General features: G+C 46.3%; 1 protein-coding gene across 5 annotated transcripts in view; it reads right to left on the bottom strand.

Annotated features, from left to right (window-relative positions):
* Positions 1-12,373: 12,373 nt before the first annotated feature.
* The window catches only part of LOC121009183 (phosphatidylinositol-binding clathrin assembly protein-like), a 104,310-nt gene continuing 93,844 nt past the window's right edge, over positions 12,374-22,839 (bottom strand). For all 5 annotated transcript variants that reach the window (XM_040442107.1, XM_040442106.1, XM_040442109.1 and 2 more), the window contains exons 19-20: positions 16,011-16,118; positions 12,374-12,426 (exon numbers count right to left, since the gene is read on the bottom strand). In XM_040442107.1, coding sequence (XP_040298041.1) covers positions 12,412-12,426; positions 16,011-16,118 — 123 coding nt within the window. In that variant the 3' untranslated portion in view covers positions 12,374-12,411. The remainder of the gene's footprint in view (positions 12,427-16,010; positions 16,119-22,839) is intronic.

Raw genomic sequence — 22,839 nt, 5'->3', positions numbered from 1 at the left:
ACATGTGTGACACTTTTTTGCAGCCTAGGTGGGCAAAGGGGCCCATATTCCAAAGAGCACCTTTCGGATTTCACTGGTCATTTTTTACAGAATTTGATTTCAAACTCCTTACCACAAATTTGGGCCCCTAGAATGCCAGGGCAGTATAACTACCCCACAAGTGACCCCATTTTGGAAAGAAGAGACCCCAAGGTATTCGCTGATGGGCAAAGTGAGTTCATGGAAGTTTTTATTTTTTGTCACAAGTTAGTGGAATATGAGACTTTGTATGAAAAAAAAAAAAAAAAAAAAAAATCATCATTTTCCACTAACTTGTGACAAAAAATAAAAAATTCTAGGAACTCGCCATGCCCCTCACGGAATACCTTGGGGTGTCTTCTTTCCAAAATGGGGTCACTTGTGGGGTAGTTATACTGCCCTGGCATTTTCCAGGGGCCCTAATGTGTGGTAAGTAGGTAAATGACCTGTGAAATCCTAAAGGTGCTCTTTGGAATATGGGCCCCTTTGCCCACCTAGGCTGCAAAAAAGTGTCACACATGTGGTATCGCCGTATTCAGGAGAAGTTGGGGAATGTGTTTTGGGGTGTCATTTTACATATACCCATGCTGGGTGAGAGAAATATCTTGGCAAAAGACAACTTTTCCCATTTTTTTATACAAAGTTGGCACTTGACCAAGATATTTCTCTCACCCAGCATGGGTATATGTAAAATGACACCCCAAAACACATTCCCCAACTTCTCTCGAGTACGGCGATACCAGATGTGTGACACTTTTTTGCAGCCTAGATGCGCAAAGGTGCCCAAATTCCTTTTTAGGAGGGCATTTTTAGACATTTGGATACCAGACTTCTTCTCACGCTTTGGGGCCCCTAGAATGCCAGGGCAGTATATATACCCCACATGTGACCCCATTTTGGAAAGAAGACACCCCAAGGTATTCAATGAGGGGCATGGCGAGTTCATAGAAAAAATTTTTTTTTGGCACAAGTTAGCGGAAATTGATATTTTTTTCTTACAAAGTCTCCCGTTCCGCTAACTTGGGACAAAAATTTCAATCTTTCATGGACTCAATATGCCCCTCACGGAATACCTGGGGGTGTCTTCTTTCCGAAATGGGGTCACATGTGGGGTATTTATACTGCCCTGGCATTCTAGGGGCCCTAAAGCGTGAGAAGAAGTCTGGAATATAAATGTCTAAAAAATTTTACGCATTTGGATTCCGTGAGGGGTATGGTGAGTTCATGTGAGATTTTATTTTTTGACACAAGTTAGTGGAATATGAGACTTTGTAAGAAAAAAAAAAAATAATTCCGCTAACTTGGGCCAAAAAAATGTCTGAATGGAGCCTTACAGAGGGTGATCAATGACAGGGGGGTGATCAATGACAGGGGGAGTGATCAATGACAGGGGTGGTGATCAATGACAGGGGGGTGATCAGGGAGTCTATATGGGGTGATAACCACAGTCATTGATCACGCCCCTGTAAGGCTTCATTCAGACGTCCGTATGCGTTTTGCGGATCCGATCCATCTATCAGTGGATCCGTAAAAATCATGCGGACATCTGAATGGAGCTTTACAGGGGGTTGATCAATGACAGGGGGGTGATCAGGAAGTCTATATGGGGTGATCAGGGGATAATATGGGGTTAATAAGTGACGGGGGGGGGGGGGGGGGGGGGTGTAGTGTAGTGTAGTGGTGCTACTTTACTGAGCTACCTGTGTCCTCTGGTGGTCGATCCAAACAAAGGGGACCACCAGAGGACCAGGTAGCAGGTATATTAGACGCTGTTATCAAAACAGCGTCTAATATACCTGTTAGGGGTTAAAAAAAACATCTCCAGCCTGCCAGCGAACGATCGCCGCTGGCAGGCTGGAGATCAACTCTCTTACCTTCCGTTCCTGTGTGCGCGCGTTCACAGGAAGTCTCGGCTCGCGCGAGATGACGCGTATATGCGTGACTCTGTGCAGGGCTGCCACCTCCGGAACGCGAATCTGCGTTAGGCGGTCCGGAGGTGGTTAAAAAGGCCAAATCTGTGCAAAGATGTGGATTCATTGTCATTTTCTGTCAGGTAGTCACACGTTGTGATGGCAAAGGCAAAAAAACTCTCCCTTTTTGAACGTGGTTGGGTTGTTGAACTGCATAAGCAGGGTCTCTCACAGCGCGCCATCGCTGCTGAGGTGGGATGCAGTAAGACAGTCATTTGGAATTTCTTAAATGATCCCGAGGATTATGGAACAAAAAAGTCAAGTGGAAGACCCAAAAAAATTTCATCAGCACTGAGCCGGAGGATCCAATTGGCTGTCCGTCAAGACACTGGACGATCCTTGACCCAAATTAAGGCCCTTACTGGTGCTGACTGCAGCCCCATAACTATCAGACGGCATCTGAGACTGAAGGGCTTCAAAAACAAAAAACGTCTTCAAAGACCTCGTCTCCTTGAACGCCACAGAACTGCTAGTTTGGACTTTGCAAGAGAGCACCAAACACAGGACATTCAAAAGGAGGAAGAAAGTTTTATTCTCTGATGAGAAAAAATTTAACCTTGATGGTCCTGATGGTTTCCAAAGTTACTGGCATGACAAGCAGATCCCACCTGAGATGTTTTCTACGCGCCACAGTGGAGGGGGCGCCATAATGGTCCGGGGTGCTTTTTCCTTCAGTGGAACAATGGAGCTTCAGGAAGTGCAGGGGCATCAAACGGCCGCTGGCTATGTCCAGATGTTGCAGAGAGCATTCCTCATGACTGAAGGCCCTTGTCTGTGTGGTAACGACTGGGTTTTTCAACAGGACAACGCTACAGTACACAATGCCCCCAGGACAAGGGACTTCTTCCAGGAGAATAACAACACTCTTTTGGCCCATCCTGCGTGTTCCCCTGATCTAAATCCAATTGAGAACCTTTGGGGATGGCAAGGGAAGTTTACAAAAATGGACAACAGTTCCAGACAGTAGATGGCCTTCGTGTGGCCGTCTTCACCACTTGGAGAAATGTTCCCACTCAACTCATGGAAACGCTTGCATCAAGCATGCCGAAACAAATTTTTGAAGTGATAAACAATAACGGCGGAGCTACTCATTACCGAGTTCATGTTTAGAAGTTGGATTTCTGTTTTTTTGGGGGCGGGGGGGGGGGGGGGGTTTAGTTTTTTTTTGGGGGTGTGGTCCTAAACTTTTGATCAGCTGAAAAGCAGCCTGTTTCAGTTTATTCCTTGTTTTCATTAAATTGAATGCTCAAAAAATGTTTTGTCTCACTCCCATTTCTTCTTGTTGCATGTTGAAGCTCTACTTGGAACCTTGTTAAGATCCAGCCATGCTAAATATGATTTTTTGCCATTTATCAAGTGGTCTTAAACTTTTGATCAGGACTGTAGCTAGCTCTGCCAGGAGTACCGATATTATAAATTCCCTACTGGGATTATCTCTACCACAAGTAATTGAGGAGTCAACCCGGGAGGAGCCCATTTTAGATTTAGTATTCACAAATGGGAATTTGGTATCTGATATTACTGTAGGGGAAAGCTTGGGATCTAGTGATCACCAGTCAGTGTGGTTTACTATAAAGTACAGTGAGTCACACCACACAAAAACAAAAAAGTTTTAGATTTTATAAAAACTGACTTTTCTAAAATTAGATTAGTGGTATATGAGTCCCTATCAGATTGGAACAGTTTCAATGGAGTCCAGGAGAAATGGGACTACTTAAAAGTGGAACTATTGAAGGCAATAGATAATTGCATTAGGCTTGTCAGTAATAGCAAAAATAGGAAGAGACCACTGTGGTACTCAGCAGAAGTGGCCAAATCATTAAAAAACAAAAAGATAGCCTTTAGTAATTATAAAAAACAAACAAAAAACGAGGATGACGTGCAAATTTATAAGATTAGGCAGAGAGAGGCCAAGCAAGTTATAGGAGCTTTCAAAGCACAGGCAGAAGAGAAATTAGCTCAGTCAGTGAAAAAAGGCGATAAGACATTCTTCAGATACATAAATGAAAAAAAGAAAACTAAAACAAGGAATTACCAAATTAAAAACAAAAGAAGGAAGCTATATGAAAGATAAAGAACTAGCTGAATGCCTCAATGAATACTTCTGTTTTTTACAAAAGGAAAAAGAAGGAAAAGGACCTCAGTTAGGAAGGAAGACTAATGAATCTTTTGATACATGTGTCTGTACAGAGGAAGAGGTTCTAAGTCAGCTGTCTAAAATTAATACAAATAAGTCACAGGGGCCTGATGGGATACACCCAAAGCTATTAAAAGAGCTTAGCGGTGAACTAACAAGACCATTAACCGATTTATTTAACCAATCACTGGTAACAGGAGTCGTCCCAAAAGATTGGAAATTAGCAAATGTTGTGCCCATTCACAAGAAAGGTAGTAGGGAGGAACCGGGCAACTACAGTTGCAAGAAAAAGTATGTGAACCCTTTGAAATTATATGGATTTCTGCAAAAATTGGTCATAAAATGTGATCTGATCTTCATCTAAGTCACAACAATAGACAATCACAGTCTGCTTAAACTAATAACACACAAAGAATTCAATGTTACCATGTTTTTATTGAACACACCATGTAAACATTCACAGTGCAGGTGGAAAAAGTATGTGAACCACTAGACTAATGGCATCTCCAAGAGCTAATTGGAGTGAGGTGTCAGCCAACTGGAGTCCAATCAATGAGATGAGATTGGAGGTGTTGGTTACAGCTGCCCTGCCCTATAAAAAAAAGAAAAAAAAAAAAAAAAAGAAAAGAAAACACACACACACACACACACACACACACACCAGTTTTGGGTTTGCTTTTCCCAAGAAGCATTGCCTGATGTGAATGATGCCTCGCACAAAAGAGCTCTCAAAAGACCTACGATTAAGAATTGTTGACTTTCATAAAGCTGGAAAGGGTTATAAAAGTATCTCCAAAAGCCTTGCTGTTCATCAGTCCACGGTAAGACAAATTGTCTATAAATGGAGAAAGTTCAGCACTGCTGCTACTCTCCCTAGGAGTGGCCGTTCTGCAAAGATGACTGCAAGAGCACAGCGGAAACTGCTCAATGAGGTGAAGAAGAATCCTAGAGTGTCAGCTAAAGACTTACAAAAGTCTCTGGAATATGCTAACATCCCTGTTAGCGAATTTACGATACATAAAACACTAAACAAGAATGGATTTCATGGGAGGATACCACAGAGGAAGCCACTGCTGTCCAAAAAAACCCAAAAACATTGCTGCACATTTACAGTTTGCACAAGAGCACCTGGATGTTCCACAGCAGTACTGGCAAAAATATTCTGTGGACAGATGAAACCAAAGTTGAGTTGTTTGGAAGAAACACACAACACTATGTGTTGAGAAAAAGAGGTACAGAACACCAACATCAAAACCTCATCCCATCAGGAAGTATTACTTTACTGAGAGAATAGTGGATGCATGGAATAGACTTCCTGCAGAAGTGTTAGCTGCAAATACAGTGAAGGAGTTAAAGCATGCATGGGATAGGCATAAGGCCATCCTTCATATAAGATGGAGCCAGGGGCTATTCATAGTATTCAGTATATTGGGCAGACTAGATGGGCCAAATGGTTCTTATCTGCTGACACATTCTATGTTTCTATGGGTGCACCAGTGGGTCTACTGCACATGCCCGAGGATCTCTTGTCCGGCGAGATGAAGGTGGGAAGCTTGTGGTTGATCCTGGATGCCATCAGATCACAACGCAGACAGATGGAGTCAAACACCTCTGGGTGCAGAGACCACTCGCCCAGGTCCACGGTCTTCCGGCCGAGGAAGTCCGCCATCCAATTCTCCACTCCTGGAATGTAGACCAAGATGGCGCAGGTACATGTTCCTCCGCTCACTTTAGAATTTTGGCTGACAACACCATCACCACCCGAATGCGGGTTCCCCCCTGGTGGTTGATGTACGCCACCGCTGTGGCATTGTCCGACTGGATCCGGACCGGTAGTCCCCTCAGGAGAGGAGTCCAATGAAGCAGGGACAAATAAATGTCCCGAAGATCCAGGATGATGATGGGCAGTCTGGATTCCAAAAGAGACCATTTGCCTTGAACTGTCTGAGGTGGGAAGATGACCGACCATGAGACCGGGAGAAAGGATTTGCCGGAGACAAAGGTTGGAGTCGAGAGCAACCACCTGAGGTCCGACCGCACCTGCGGAGGAAGGGCGATGGTATGGTCCAAGGAACTTTGTGTCTTGTCCCATGACGACAAGATCGCCCGCTGGAGAGGAGGAGTGTGAAATTGCTCATAGGGAAGTGCCTCAAAGGAAGAGACCATCATTCCCAATACTCGCATGCAAAACAGGATCGACTGACGTCTGCGCTGGAGGAAAGACGAACCAACCGCTGAAGGGATAACTGCTTGTCCGAGGGGAGGCAGACTGTCGCCGCGGTCATGTCAAGGATCATGCCGAGGAAAGTAATCCGCCTGCTGGGATGCCGTGCTGACTTCTGGAAGTTCACCAGGCAGCCGAAACCTGCCAGGGTGATGAGTAAACTGTCCTCCTTCTGACCGAAGGTTGCATCCTTGACGAGGATGTCGTCCAGATAGGGATCAGGGAGATGTCCCTGGAACGAAGGGCGAGGAGAGGAGTGAGCACCTTCGTAAACACTCGCGGTGCAGTTGCTAGGCCGATGGGTAGAACCACGAACTAATAGTGGAGAGACTCCACCACAAAGCGAAGAAAACGCTGGTGCGTGGGAGCAATGGTAATGTAAAGATTACGTGTCCTGAATATCTACAGAGGAAAAAAGGAACTCGCCGTGTTCCAGTGAGGCAACCACGGAGCAGAGCGACTCCATCGTCAAGTGCTGGACCCTGACAAACCGGTTCAGCAACTTGAGGTCTAGCACCGGGCAAACGGATCCCACTTTCTTGGGGATTACAAACAGGTTTGAATAAAAACCTGTGAACTGCTCCGCAAGCGGAACAGGGGACTGTTAAGCCTGAACAAAGGAGGCGCCCTGAGCTCTGGGAAAGGAAGAATTGGTCCGGAGGCCAACTTGATCTTGTAACCCGAGGTTACTATCTCAAGTACCCATTCGTAGGAAATGTGGGACCGTCAAACTTCCTGAAAAAAGAGGAGTCGGCCTCCCACCCGAGAGGGCGGTGGCGCCTCTTAATGCTGAAGACTGTCTATTGGCCTGGGCGGGTTGTGCCCGTGAGCTACTGGCTGGTTGGAGTTTGAAGGACGGTTTTCTCCTCTTCTCTTAATTAAAAACCCTGGGAGGCATGCCTGCCGACCGGAGTGTGCCAGAGAATAGGCGAAAGGAGCACGAACGGGAGTTCGAGGGCCTGGAGCAAACTGGACGCTTGGCCTTGCCCTGTGGGAGCTGGGTACTTTTACCGCCCGTGGCCTCAGAGATGATCTCGTCCAAACGAGTACCGAACAGACGAGAACCCGAAAAGGGAAGCCCCGTAAGAGAACGCTTTGATGAAGAGTCTTCAGCACAGACTTTAAGCCACACCTCGTGCCGTAAGGCGACCCTGAAAGCGGATGAGCGGTCTACAAGAGCGCCCGCGTCCAAAGAGGCCTCGCAGAGGTACTTCCCCGTCTGAGAGATCTGCAGGGCCAAAGACTGGAGGTCTGCCGGGGGAAGGTCAGCCACGATGTCCTGGTGCAGACGAAGGGCCCATTCAGAGACTGCCTTAGCCACCCACGCTGAGGCAAAAATGGGACAAAGACTCCAGGTGGCCATCGTCCACGGGGATAGCGGTATGCTTAGCGAGACGCGCTATGGACGGGACGACTATTTAGCGACCAGGTCTGGCGGAAGGGGTATAACAGATCGAGGCGCTTAGAAGCGCTGAAACGACGATCTGGATGGTCCCAGGCCTCGGAAATGACAACCAAAAAATTGTCATGCAAGGGAAAGGCCTTAGGGGCTTGTCTCGAGCGGAGAAATGAAACTTCCTGGCGGCTAGATGAAGGAGAGTCATCCTGAACCTAAGAGGTGTTGCGGACAGCCACGACCAGGCTATCTACCATGGAAGCAATCTTAGAAGATTGTTCCTGATCAAAAGCAGAGTCTGAATCAAGTACCTCCCCTTCGGACAGTGTCTCGCCTGGAAGGTAGGACATGTCCGAGCATGGCCTCGGGGGAGGTGGAGACACTGAGGCATCAGAAGAGGAAGTGTCCTGTTCTGGGCTGCTTGTGAGAAGGTCTGCACCTAGGTTGGTCGCCCGAGGAAGATGCGGGATGCGCAGGTGAGGACTGGTCAACCAATTGACCCATGAGAGAAAGGGTGGATTGGGAAACTTTTGATAGGCCCTCTACTGCCTGGGACAGGGCGCAGGCCCAATCCGGTTCCACAAGGTCAGGGGGCAGTGCGGCTGCTCGGGAGCGATGACTTGGGCCAGTCTGGGCGCACGGCATGCGGTACACAGGGAGTCCGACTGGCCGTAAGGAAACTTGAACTCGCATTTAGCGCAAGGGTAGTGGGTGGGGGCTGGTGGCGGGCGTCAGACATGGGTTTGGACATGGCTCTAAGAGCTGGTCCTAGGGCTGGAGGGATATAGGGTTGTCCTACCAGAAAAGCTGCAGGTGGAACCAGGTCCTGATGTCCCTCAATTAATCTACCTGCCGACCGAGGTGAAAAGGGAGAGGAATGTCTGCTTCTCCCAGGGCCAGCACGGGAAAAAGATGCAACCCCGCTCTCATAGGAGTGTCCGGTGGCCCCGCAAGCGTAGGGGGTCCAGAGAAAATTATGCCTCGTAGGCCCAGAGACCAGGAGCAAAATTATTTGCAGCGGCTGGCTGAGACGCACTTCCAGTCTCCGAAAACCGGAACGGGAGGAGTGGAGGCTGCCCGAAAGAAAGGGCACAAACTGGAGACCCCACCAGAGGAGAAAACGAGTCCGAGGCACGCGGGGGACGGGACGCCTGCAAACCGGGGTAGGCGGCAAAAGAAGCCGTGGGGGTAAATTTGTTGCGGCGGGCAGCCGCGAAGCACTTCCGGACGGCCGAAAACTAAGGGCAGAACGGGAGAAGCGGGTGCTGCCCGGGAGAGAGGGCGCACACCAGGCACTGGGAAGACCGCCGACCGGGGTAGGCCCAAATTAGAGGGGTGGGCGGCCGGAAAGACGCTTCCGGGCTGCCGCCAGGAGATGGTACCCCAAGAGCCCCTGCCAGGGCCAAACCCCAAGGGAGGACATTTGGGCCCCAAGGACGGAAAAAAGGGAAGCGGGCAGTGGGGAATACTCACCCAATCCGGCCTACTCACCCCATCTTTCTCCTCTTTTGTTCACCCTCCCTCGATTGGCCAGCAGGGTCATCTCTTCAGCTGCTGGCACCGAAAGTGGTAGGAAGCTGGCAAGGAGGGAGGGCCGGATCCATGTGACCCCTTGGCTGGCGGAAAGCAGGGGAACGAGGTTGCCCTGGTCCTTTTTCTTCTTGGGGGAGCTAGACTGGGAGGGAAGCCGACCCAGGCCATGGTCCCCAGGAGAACAGGGAGGCCAGGCGGCCCTGTTCCCCCAGCCTGAAAAGAAAAAGCCCTAAAAATTTAAAAAAAAATATCAGAATTGAACCTGCAGAGTAGGGAGGTCTGCCTCCTACGACACTAAGGTAGAAAACTGATATGCTCTCTCTAGGCTGGAGGGGATATAGCCTGCAGGTGGAGCTAACACTTTTTAGCCTAGTGTCGCCTCCTAGTGGCAGCAGAAACTATACCCACGGTCCTGTGTCCCACAATGATACGAGCTAGAAAAGAAACTGTATGTGAATGTACCCTTTAGGGCTGGTTTACAAGACTGTCCTCTGTCCGGGATTCATGGACCATGTGTCGGACACATCTCTTGCACCGACTGCGGCTCTCTTTACCTTTAACTGACTGCATCATAGTGTTTTATGATGCAGTCAGTTCCTATCTGATCGTGGGTCTATTGTAGTGTACTCACATGATGGGTAGGTCTTGGAGATGCAGCCAACACAGGGACCTCATTTCCTGGACTGTGCATGGATGTGTGAATCAGCCTTAGGGTTCATGCAGACGAGCGTAGGCCGTCCATTCCCATATTGCGGTTCGTGGTCTGCCAGATACGGAGCAGACCAAAGCGGAGGCCCAGATCGGAAGCCCACAGAAGCACTACAAAGTGCTTCCATAGGATTTCGGTCCGTGCCTCTGTACTGCAAAAAAATAGAACATGTTCAATTTTGTGGTGCGGACAGTATCTTGCGGATCACGGACCCTTTCAAGTTAAAGGGTCCACATCCGCAAACGATGTACACATGGCCGGTGCTCATGCTTTGCGGACCGCAATTTTCAGTCTGCAGCATGGGCACTGTGCAAGTTACGCTTGTGCACATGAGCCCTTAATATCTGAACTGCCCAACAAAAACCTATGGGAATATTACAGGACCCAGATCTGAGAGATGAGAAATCCACACCAAGAGAATAAAAACAGTCTGCTAAACGCAGTGGAAACCCACACATCAAGGCTAGTTTAAAGGGTTCTCAGAGATTCTGATATTGACGAGCTATCCTCAGGATTAGTGAGGGTCAGACATCCGGGACCACCACTGATCAGCTGCTCGAGTAGGCTGTGGTGTCCTACTGGGCTCTGTTCTTGTGTAATGTTTTCTGGAGGTGGCGTTTTTTTTTGTCTTGCAAAGTTTATTTATTTTTTGTTTTTTAGACCTTGTTTTCCTACATTTTGTTTCTATTAATGAGAGCGACAAACTAAAGCAAAAACACAATCAGACAACAAAGTTCACATACCATTTTATTATAACATTAATCAATTTCAGTTGTTTGAAATCGGAACTGGAGATATCGTATTGTAATACCACACTCTGAGATCCACATTCTTGTCGTAGATGGGCACAGTAAACCTTGACTTCGATGTCCTTTACTTCCATCGCCGCAAGTGGCTATAATGGCAATGAGTGAAAATATCTCGGGAATATTCTGTTTTTGTGGCAATTAAATAAATATAGAGTGATCCATGTCATCTACTGAGCTAATTTGGCATCAACTAATCATATTCAATAATAATCTGCACATTTTCAAGATCCTTTTTGAAAGGACATTGCTTGGAGAAATATACTTAAGGATATGGATGCGTCAGCTTTAAAGAAATTATTAATTCAGGATATATATATATATATAATATATATTTACACAATAAAAAATGTACTTACTGTATTTAAAGTAAAGTGGCACAAACAGCAGGAGGTATGCTGCCCAGCTTATTGGTTACAAAGGATAATTTTCTGTAAAGGGGCTGTGCACCTTTGGGTGCTTTTTTGGCAAACTCCCCCTCCTGCACAGACCTGCAAAAGGGAAGCATACTTGCCTGATACCAGGTGCTGGCTCTCGCCATCTTCGCTCCCTGGCCTTGGCTGCTCCGCTGGCCTCCATGGATGTAAACTTTCTGTTTGACGCTGCCACAACAGTAACATCTTCCACGTGACAAAAGGTGAGGAGGTCACCTCTGCAGCCAGTGAGTGGCTGCGGCAGCGTTAAATAGGAGGTTTACATCCATGGAGCCCAGCGGAGCAGTTGAGGCCAAAGAGCAAAGATGCTGGGAGCCAGCGCCAGGAAGCAGGTAAGTATGCCAAATTCCCACCGCCTCCCAATGGTGCACATCCCTTTTATGCAATGGCAAAAGAAAGAAAAAAATCCTGTTATCTGTAATATCTCCAACATAGAAGTCACAGGTGAAATATACAGGAAAAATAACAAATGTTGATGGCGACAAGGAGCAAGAGATACTATTCATATAACAGAAGTTCTGACTTTACAAAATGACCTCGGACCCACATTAAAGCACAATTTCTGATGTGACAATCAAGACATCTTATTGCATGGCCATCGGCTCTACTTTTCTCCATATAAAATATTGACGTTCCTGACGTGGACTTCCCATGAAGTTTGAACCTGGTCCTCATGGTACACCATAGGGAATGTGCTTCTTTCAGCACGAAACCTGACAAGCCGGCTGCTCACTTTCAGCTGAGCAAAATCTTCAGAAAAGCTACATGAATTGTCAGGGTAAGATGGATGTTAATTTCTGCTATTTGAGAATGAACTGAGGAGAGGGGATAGGAAAAAAAAATAATAAAAATGAAAAACTACAAAACCCCTTTCATGTTGTTGGACAAAGGCACCTCAATGTTCACATTTAGAAAGGTTTTAGATTCGATTTTGCCTACCACCAGTGTAGTAAAAAAGAAGATAGGAGGTTTCCTTGGAGCAGCTTTTGCACAGTCCGAGCAGGTTCCATGGCAGGAGGACAGTTCTATCCAACAACCTCTGAAGCACTGCAGCTCAAGTGAAGGGGACTTTAATAAACTGGAAACACACGGGTGCCCTGGTAAAGACCATGCCAGCATAGGACTGGAAATCCCTTTTTTCACCAGTTTTTGGTTGTCAATGCCTCCTTGCTGCTTTGGCTTCTTTACATGAATTGCATCTTGGGAAAAAAAATATAAAAAATTATCTGAGTAATATCTTTGCACAAATCACCGCTCAGGCAAAATGAGAAACTATTACCATTTTTTTTTTTTTAATACTTCATACACAGAATAAAGCAGGGTCCGGAAAAAACATGAAGTGTGGCCACTAGCCGGACCACTTCAGTCGTACACAGTTTAAAAAAGGTCTTTGTACGGAACTAAACCTCCTGTTATCTTAAAAAGTGGCTACGCTTCTGTATGCGTGTGTAACACATTTTGCCTGGACCTTGTTTTATTCTATGTATAAATCATGACAACTGTGTGCCATGTCATTTCATCCTATGAGTCCTCCACAGCGCACCTCACACATAGGAAGGGCGCAGGTATCGCAAATAGAACGTTTAACATCTTAAAAACAAGCTACATGCATCATAAAAAAACAAAAACAAAGCATGAACAGTATCACACGCAAGGGAGAAGGCAAATTTTGCCTTTTGGTGTGACCACCACCTTGACAATCAACTTCTTTAATATGACAGCCACTGTTTTAACCCCTTAGGGACCGGGCTCATTTTCACCTTAAGGACCAGGCCATTTTTTGGAAATCTGACCAGTGTCACTTTAAGTGCTAATAACTTTAAAACGCTTTGACTTATCCAGGCCATTCTGAGATTGTTTTTTCGTCACATATTGTACTTCATGACACTGGTAAAATGAAGTCAAAAAAATTATTTTTTTTGCACAAAAAAATACCTAATTTACCAAAAATTTGGAAAAATTAGCAAATTTCAAAGTTTCAGTTTCTCTACTTCTGTAATACATAGCAATACCCCAAAAAATTGCGATGACTTTACATTCCCCATATGTCTACTTCATGTTTGAATTATTTTGGGAATGATATTTTATTTTTTGGGGATGTTATAAGGCTTAGAAGTTTAGAAGCAAATCTTGAAATTTTTCAGAAATTTACAAAAACTCAATTTTTAGGGACCAGTTCAGGTCTGAAGTCACTTTGCGAGGCTTACATAATAGAAACCACCCAAAAATGACCCCATCTAAGAAACTACACCCCTCAAGGTATTCAAAACTGATTTTGCATACATTGTTAACCCTTTAGGTGTTGCACAAGAGTTATTGGCAAATGGGGAGGAAATTTGAGAATTTAATTTTTTTTGTCAAATTTTTCATTTTAACCCGTTTTTTCCACTAACAAAGCAAGGGTTAACAGCCAAACAAGACTCTGCTGTTTACAGAAACACCAAATATGTGGCCGTAAACTACTGTACGGCCACACAGCGGGGCGTAGAGTGAAAGGTGCGCCGTATGGTTTTTGGAAGGCTGATTTTTATGGACTGGTTTATTTACACCATGTCCCATTTGAAGCCCCCTGATGCACCCCTAGAGTAGAAACTCCCTAAAAGTGACCCCATTTTAGAAACTACGGGATAGGGTGGCAGTATTGTTGGTACTAGTTTAGGGTACATATGATTTTTGGTTGCTCTATATTACACTTTTTGTGCGGCAAAGTGACAAGAAATAGCTTTTTTGGCACGTTTTTTTTTTTGTTATTTACAACATTCATCTAACAGGTTAGATCATGTGGTAATTTTATAGAGCAGGTTGTCACGGACGCGGCGATACCTAATATGTATACAATTTTTTTTATTTATTTAAGTTTTATACAATAACTTTATTTTTAAAACCAAAAAAATGTTTTAGTGTCTCCATAGTCTAAGAGCCATAGTTTTTTCAGTTTTTGGGCGATTATCTTGAGTAGGGTCTCATTTTTTGCGGGATGAGATGAAGGTTTGATTGGCACTATTTTGTGGTGCATATGACTTTTTGATCGCTTGCTATTACACTTTTTGTGACGCAAGATGGCAAAAAATGGCTTTTTCTACACCGTTTTTATTTTTACGGTGGTCACCTGAGGGGTTAGGTCATGTCATATTTTTATAGAGCCGGTCGATACGGACGCGGCGATACCTAATATGTATACTTTATTTTTATTTATGTAAGTTTTACACAATGATTTCATTTTTGAAACAAAAAAAAAAATCATGTTTTAGTGTTTCCATAGTCTAAGAGCCATAGTTTTATCAGTTTTTGGGCGATTATCTTGAGTAGGGTCTCATTTTTTGCGGGATGGGATGACGGTTTGATTGGTACTATTTTGGCGTATATGCGACTTTTTTGATCACTTTTATTACCTTTTTTGGGAAGTAAGGTGGGCAAAATTTCAATTTTTTCATAGTTTTTATTTTTTTATGGCGTTCACCATGCGGGGAAAGTAACATGACCGTTTTATAGATCAGGTCGTTACGGACGCGGCGATACCTAATATGTGTAGTGTATTTTATTTTTTTAATTTTTATTCAGTGATAAATGTTTTTTTTTTTATCTTAACTTTTTTTTTACATTTTTTTCACCCAGACCCACTTGGTTCTTGAAGATCCAGTGGGTCTGATGTCTGTATAATACAGTACAGAACCCTATATAGGGCTCTGTACTGTATTTTACTTACACTGAACAGATCTATGCTTTTAGCATAGATCTGTTCAGCACCATGGACAGCAGGATGCCTGAGCAGGCGTCCTGTTGCCATGGGAACCTTCCCCGTCTGCCACAACTTCACAGACGGGGAAGGGTAAGCACAGGGCTGAGGGGGGCTGTCTGGGGGCTCTCGCTCTCTCCCTCTCCATCGGGGGGCTGCAAAGGCACAGCAGCCCCCCCGATAGGAAAGGGAGGGAGCTCCCTGAGCTGTTAACTTTTTCCATACAGCGGTCCGTACGGACCGCTGTATGGAAAGGGTTAAACGGCTGACATCGCATCACCGATGTCAGCCGTTTATACCAGGGTGCCAGCAATGTGCTGGCACCCTGGTATAACCCACTAGAAACCAACAAATTTTCAAGGGGAGGCGGGCGGGGGGGGATCGCGATCCCGCCTGCCGCACCGCCCGCCTCCCGCAACGCCCCCACCGCCTGCGACACCCCGTCTGATTTTAGGCACTCTAAAGTTTCTGATCCCCGCGGTCAGGGACCGCGGGGATCAGAAACTGGAAAGAGCGCAGCAAACCGCAGGTCTGAATTGACCTGCGGTTTGCTGCAATCGCCGACACGGGGGGAGTCACATGACCCCCCCCTGGTGTTGTGACAGGATGCCGGCTGAATGATTTCAGCCGGCATCCTGTTCAGATTAACCCCTGGGGCACCGGAATGCCTATTTAAAGTTAGGACGTACCGGTACGTCCTGTGTCCTTAAGGACTCGGGAAATAGGGCGTACCGGTACGTTCTATGTCCTTAAGGGGTTAAGCAGGGGAGCCCCTTTATGATGTAAAATATTGATGAGGTGATATTCTGTCACCAATGCAGGTTTGACCGCTCAATCCTTAAGGAAATCTAGTATTACACTGCATTTATTGCTGACCAGGACCATTTTTAACCACCGGGTTAAATCGGCTCTAATTTATTTGGTTGAACTAAAGCCATCCTAAAATCTTGCAGTGTCCTTAGCAAACAGTTTATTCACCTACAAGTAGACAGGTTGGTATATCCCATGGAGGTGAACATTTCATTTTTGGAAGAGTGACAATCTTACCTGTGCTCCAGAAACAGGTGCAAATGGATTGGTGGGTCTTATTCCTGGTTGTGTATAAATCATCGGCTGAGAAACCATGAGAGGATTTGGACCAATCTGTGTAGGAACCTGAAAATTAAACGCAATATATATTTACAACATTTTTGCATCAACAGAGTTAAATTAGCTTATAAGTACCTAATAGGGTGGGGCTATCTGGGACATTGATGGCATATTACTAGGATATGCCATCAATGTCAGATAGTTGTGGGTTCCACCTCTGAGACCTACTCCAATCTCTGGAACAGGGCCCCTAAAGTAAACAGAGAGCAGCCGGGAATGCACGGCCCCCTTAACACTATAGGAGTACAGAAAATAGCAAAGTGCCTGGTGCAACTATTTCCCAGCCGTGCCATAGTGGTGACTGGAGTGGTGGCTGCGCATGCGATGTGTGTTCTTCATTCACTGACATGGAACTTCTGAAAACAGCCGAGCATGCTACTTTCAGGACTTCTATAGAGATGAATGGAGAACAAGCCTCGCATATGAGTGTTGTCCTATCCTTCACTTCATGGGCCCCTTTCTGGAGACAACAGCAGGTCCCAGAGGTAGAACCCACACCTTTCTGACACTGATGGCATATACTAGCGATATGCCATTAATGCCCCAGAAGGGCCAATCACTTTAACCCCTTATGGACCGGGCCATTGTTTTTTCGTCATATATTGTACTTCATGAGACTGGTAAAAGGGAGTAAAAAAAAATTCCTTTTTATTTATAAAAAAATAAATAAAAAATGTACCAAAATTTTTGAAAAATTAGCTAATTTCCAAGTTTCAATTTCTCTACTTGTATAATACATAGTAATACCTCCAAAAATAGTTATTACTTTACATTCCCCATATGTCCACTTCATGTTTGGATCATTTTGGGAATTCAATTTTATTTTTTGGGGATGTTTCAAGGCTTAGAAGAAGTTTAGAAGCAAATCTTGAAATTTTTCAGAAACTTTCAAAAACCTACTTTTTAAGGACCAGTTCAGGTAAGAAGTCACTTTGTGAGGCTTACATAATAAAAACCACCCAAAAATGACCCCATTCTAGAAACTATACCCCTCAAGGTATTCAAAACTGATTTTACAAACGTTGTTAACCCTTTAGGTGTTCCACAAAAGTTAATGGCAAATGGATATAAAATTTCAGAATTTCGTTTTTTTGGCAAATGTTCCATTTTAATCAATTTTTTTCCAGTAACAAAGCAAGGGTTAACAGCCAAACAAAACTCAATATTTATTGCCCTGATTCTGTAGTTTGCAGAAACACCCCATATGCGATTGTAAACTACTGTATGGGTACACGGTAGGGCGTAGAGCGAAAGGAGCGCCGTGTGGTTTTTGGAAGATAGATTTTGCTGGACTGTTTTTTTTACATCATGTCCCAATTGAACGGCAGTAGAAACTCCATAAAAGTGACCCCATTTTGGAAACTACTGGATAAGGTGGCAGCTTTGTTGGAACTATTTTTAGGGTACATATGATTTTTGGTTGCTCTATATTACATTTTTGTGAGGCAAGGTTACCAAAAATAGAAATTCTGAAATTTCATCTCCATTTGCCATAAACTGTAGAGGAACACCTAAAGGGTTAATAAAGTTTGTAAAATCAGATTTGAATACCTTGAGGGGTGTAATTTCTTAGATGGGGTCACTTTTATGGAGTTTCTACTCTAGGGGTGCATCAGGGGTTCTTCAAATGGGACATGGTGCCAAAAAAAAAAAAAAAAAAAGACTATCAAAATCTGCCTTGCAGAAACCGTATGGCTTTCCTTCTGCGTCCTGCCGTTTCGTCATACAGCAGTTTACGACCACATATGGGGTGTTTCTGTAAACTGCAGAATCAGGGTTATAAATATTAAGTTTTGTTTGGCTGTTAAACCTTGCTTTGTTACTGGAAAAAACGGATTAAAATGGAAGATTTGCCAAAAAATAGCTGTTTTGGCACGGTTTTTATTAAATTTTTTTGACAGTGTTCATCTGAGGGGTTAGGTCATGGGGTATTTTTATAGAGCAGATTCTTACGGACGCGGGGATACCTAATATGTCTACTTTTTTTATTTATTTTAGTTTTACAAAAAAATATTATTGAAAAAAAAAAATTGGTTTTTGTTTTAGTGTCTCAAGTCTGAGAACCATAGTTTTTTTTTCCGATTGTAAGTGGCCAAATGGAATTAAAATTGGGGAAGGGGATTATAAATTTAGTACTTCATGGAAGTATGGTACTCCCTGAAGCAACCGTCAATGCAGAGGCCCGGATGATCGGGGCACGTGTCACACTGAGTGGTAGTGTCCTTCCGTATCCCCCTCCTGTGACGCACTCTGCACTTTTTTTGGGACTGTCCCTTCTTTCCAGTATGGGGGACCACACCTGGAAAGTGTTGGCCAGGGACGATCCGGGCGCCTCCAGTTCCCGAGGTACTCCGGTCAGAAAAGATCAGGTCATTGAGGACTGCCTCCTAGAACTGAAGGAATTTCCATGTGTTGCCAGCGCTCTGGGACAGCACAAAAGAGTTGTACAAGGCAACCTGTACCAAGTAGACCACAACTTTTTTGTACCATGCCTGGATTTTGCGCAGGGCATTATATGGCCTAAGGACTGGATCAGAGAGATCAACTCCTCCTATATACCGATTGTAGTCGACGATACAATCGGGCTTGAGGACCGTTGCCGCAGTACCTCGCACAGGGACAGGGGTGATGCCGTTACCGTGAATTGTGGACAGTACAAGGACATCTCTCTTGTCCTTATATCTGACCAGCAACAGGTTTCCACTCGTAAGGGCACGGGTCTCACCCCTGGGGATAGGTAGCTGAAGGGGGTCGGTAGGGAGGCAGTGTTGATTTTACCGTACGGTCCCACAAGCGGACGTGGATCTGGCGGCGAGGGACTGGAACAAGGGGATACTAGTATAAAAGTTATCCACGTACAGGTGGTAACCCTTATCTAGCAGTGGGTGCATAAGGTCCCACACAAGTTTCCCGCTAACACCCAGAGTGGGGGGACATTTTGGGGGTTGAATACGGGAATCTCGCCCCTCGTACACACAAAACTTGTAAGTGTACCCTGAGGTACTCTCACAGAGTTTGTACAGCTTCATGCCATACCTCGCCCGCTTAAAGGGAACATACTGGCGAAAAAGGAGTCTCCCCTTGAAAGCAATGAGAGACTTATCAACCACAATCTCCCTTCCAGGTACATAGGCCTCCAAAAATTTGGCCCCAAAGTGATCGATGACCGGCCTGATTTTGTACAGGCGGTCATAGGCAGGATCACCTGGGGGGGGGGAACATACTGCATTATTATTTGCATAATGCAGGTGTCATGGTTTGACTCTCTCTGTGACAATGGCCACACCCATCTGCCTCCCAGCCAAGCTCTTGAACTAATCTCTGCTTACCTCATTTGCATAGCCAATCAGAGGGGGTTTTACAATTTACCAATTGAAAGAGCTGTTCCAACTGTCATTATAAATATATGTGATGCATTCAATAAAGAATTTGTCAGTTTGAACTCACATACAGCCTGACTGGTGTTAGTTCTGTGAGAATTAAAACGACACGAGCGGTCGTTTGAGGCCGGATCATCAACGGCGGGCCAGCAGATATTGTGGTCACATCAGGGAGTGCCGTGAGAGCAGAATAGAGCGAGCAGGGGCTCGTTACATTGGTGGCAGCGGTGGGATTGGCTCTCCAGTTACTGGGACACTCCAAATCACAACTAGGAATGACCAGCTACGCAGCCTGCAGGAGAGACACGCTGAAAGATTTACTTGAGAGCCAAGGAGGGATCGCTGGGACAAAGAACAAGGCCACCTTGATCAGTGAGTTAGCTGAGATGGATCAGAGGGATGGTGATGCTGGACCTCGGTCCGTGGAAGCCTTGTTTCAGCAACGAGTTAGAGAACGGTTGGCATTATATGGTGCCAACCCATCCGAGACCGCCATACAGAATGCCATCAGAGACATCCAGCTGCAGGATGAGCGGCAAGAGAAAGAACTAGAGCGACAAGAGAGAGAATTGGAGTGACAACATGAGTGGAGAATGGCGGAAATACGGCGATCAGAGACAGCACCTAGAGATACAGCACCTGTCCGTAAGTTGCCCTTTCGCGCATTCAAATTATTTAAGGAAGGAGAGGAGGAAATAGAAGAGTTCCTCCAGGACTTTGAGAGACTGTGCCAGATACATAAAGTGCCGTCCCAAGATCGGGTCGCCTTTCTGGCGAGTAACCTAACTGGCAAAGCTGTGGATGCGTATCGGGCCATGGAGGATGAGGACGCCATGGATTATGACCGGGTAAAAGAAGCCCTGCTAGCCCGATTTGCCATTACCCCTGAAGCCAGCCGGATTAGGTTTCGAGAATCCCGGAAACAAGGCAACCTAACCGACGTGGAGTGGGCACATCGTCTGCAGCGGAACCTCAAGGGCTGGTTCCAGGGAAGCCATGCTCATACCATAGAGGACATCACCCAGCTAGTTCTCTTAGAGCAGTTCTTTGACCACACCCCTCCGATAGTACGGGATTGGGTGCGAGATAAGCGGCCACAGACGGTACAGCAAGCAGCTACTTTGGCCGATGAATATCTGGACTCTCGGAGATCCATTGGAGGCCAGCGCTATCCACTACCGCGACCCAGTGTACCGACCTCGAGCCCAACTCCAGTATCTCAGTGGGCTGCCTCTAGACCCTTAGCCCAATCAAAATCTTCTACCGGGCCTAAGTGCTATACATGTAATCAAACGGGTCATCTGCAGCGTTATTGCCCTAACCAATCCCCGAGGTACAAAGAGACTGCCCAGTTATCCAGGTCGGCGAATTATTGCCTCCAGAACGAGGCCAACCCGCTAGATGTTCAGGAAGAGTTTGGTGAGCTGTTCGAGGCGGATCCCGTCCAGGCCGCAGCTGAAGATAATCGGCAGCACCATCGTCAGGCGGTATGGGTTAATGGGCAGCCGGCCCAGGGACTTTGTGATTCACATGGTTCCTCAGTCGGCCCGAACCGGCCAGACTCTGGCAGTCAGGGTAGCAGGGGGCAAGGTGCTGCGTTTATCCACCGCCAGAGTTCACCTGGATTGGGGCTCAGGGAAGCGACAAGTGAGAGTAGGGATACTCTGTGAGTTACCCGCAGAAGTACTTTTGGGGAACGACTTGGGGCATTTGACTTCTTCATTTGCACCAGAGACCGCCATGGCTGTGACCACCCGACAACAAAGCCACCTACAAGGCAACTCCACTCCTATGGGGACCCAGGTAAGACCAAATCCTCCCACATTACCCCGACTTGACAACCCCATGTCCTGGGATTCTCCTTCCGACGTTAGGCAAGAAACCCGGAAAGACCCTACTTTAGCGTGCTATCGGGACAGGGCGGGCAAGGATCCAGGGGGGTTAGGGGAAGACAGAATAGAGTGGGAGGGAGGGCTTCTTTATCGTTACACTGAAGGGGTGTGCAACGGGAAATGCGAGGGCCCCCACAAACAGCTAGTCGTACCCCAGAAGTACAGACAGGAGCTATTGAGGCTGGCTCACGACATCCCCTTGGCCGGATATTTAGGGATAGCCAAGACCCGGAGTCGGTTGTCTCGTGCTTTCTTCTGGCCTAGGTTACATGCAGAGGTACGAGAATACTGCCGGACCTGTGAGACTTGCCAGAGAGTAGGAAAGGCGGGGGATCATCCAAAAGCCTCTCTGCACCCCATGCCGATAATTAGGCAACCCTTTAGCCGGATAGCAGTAGACATTATTGGCCCACTGGCCCGCCCCAGTGCTAGTGGGAAGAAGTATATTCTTACAGTGGTGGATTACGCCACCCGCTACCCGGAAGCTATTCCCCTATCCAACATCCAGGCTGACACGGTAGCTGATGCCTTACTGCGGGTGTTTACTAGGGTAGGATTTCCCCAGGAGATATTGTCTGATCAAGGAAATCAGTTCACCGCTGAGCTGACCCAGCAGCTCTGGCGCCTCTGTGGTATTAAAACCCTCCAGAGTGCACCCTACCACCCCCAAAGGAACGGGCTGTGCAAGAGATTTAACGGGACCCTAAAACAACTACTTCGGGCCTTCGTGGAGAGTAGGAAGGATTGGGAAAAATATCTTCCCCACCTACTGTTCGCATACAGGGAGGTACCTCAAGAGTCCACAGGGTTTTCACCATTTGAGCTGTTGTATGGGCGAAGGGTTAGGGGACCCTTAGACTTAGTGAGGGCCCAGTGGGAAGGGGGGAGAGGATCCTGAAGGCCTCCCCATCCTTAGTTACATCTTGGAACTCAGGGATCGACTGCGGGAACTTACTGAGCTAGTCCATGAGAATATGCAATCAGCCCAGAGTCAGCAGAAGGTTTGGTATGATCGATCTGCTCGGAATCGCACTTTTTGTGTCGGACAGAAGGTCCTAGTACTAAAACCCTTGAAGCAAAATAAATTACAGGCCTCCTGGCAGGGCCCCTATCAGGTGGTAAAACAGCTGTGCGACACCACCTACGTGGTCGCCAGCTGTGCAGACACAAGAATTAAGAGGACATTCCACATCAATATGATGAAGGCCTATCACGAGAGGGCTGAGGCAGTAGCCACCATATGCGCTCCTGCCACCGGGGACTCTGAATACCTGCCGATGCTGAAGCTTCCTGCAATCAGTAATCATTCTGGGGGGGGTGGAAGATGTTCAGTTAGGAGATGGGTTAGGACCCCAGGAACAAGAACAGGTCAGGGAATTACTCCAGGACCGGAAAGAGATGTTCTCAACACTCCCTGGATACACTCACTTGGCAGTGCACAAGGTGGAGACCCTC

The sequence above is a fragment of the Bufo bufo genome, chromosome 8, assembly GCF_905171765.1.
Source record: "Bufo bufo chromosome 8, aBufBuf1.1, whole genome shotgun sequence".
Lineage (NCBI taxonomy): Eukaryota > Metazoa > Chordata > Amphibia > Anura > Bufonidae > Bufo > Bufo bufo.
Note: the sequence above shows the minus strand (reverse complement) of the source record. Positions and strands in the feature narration are given on the sequence as shown.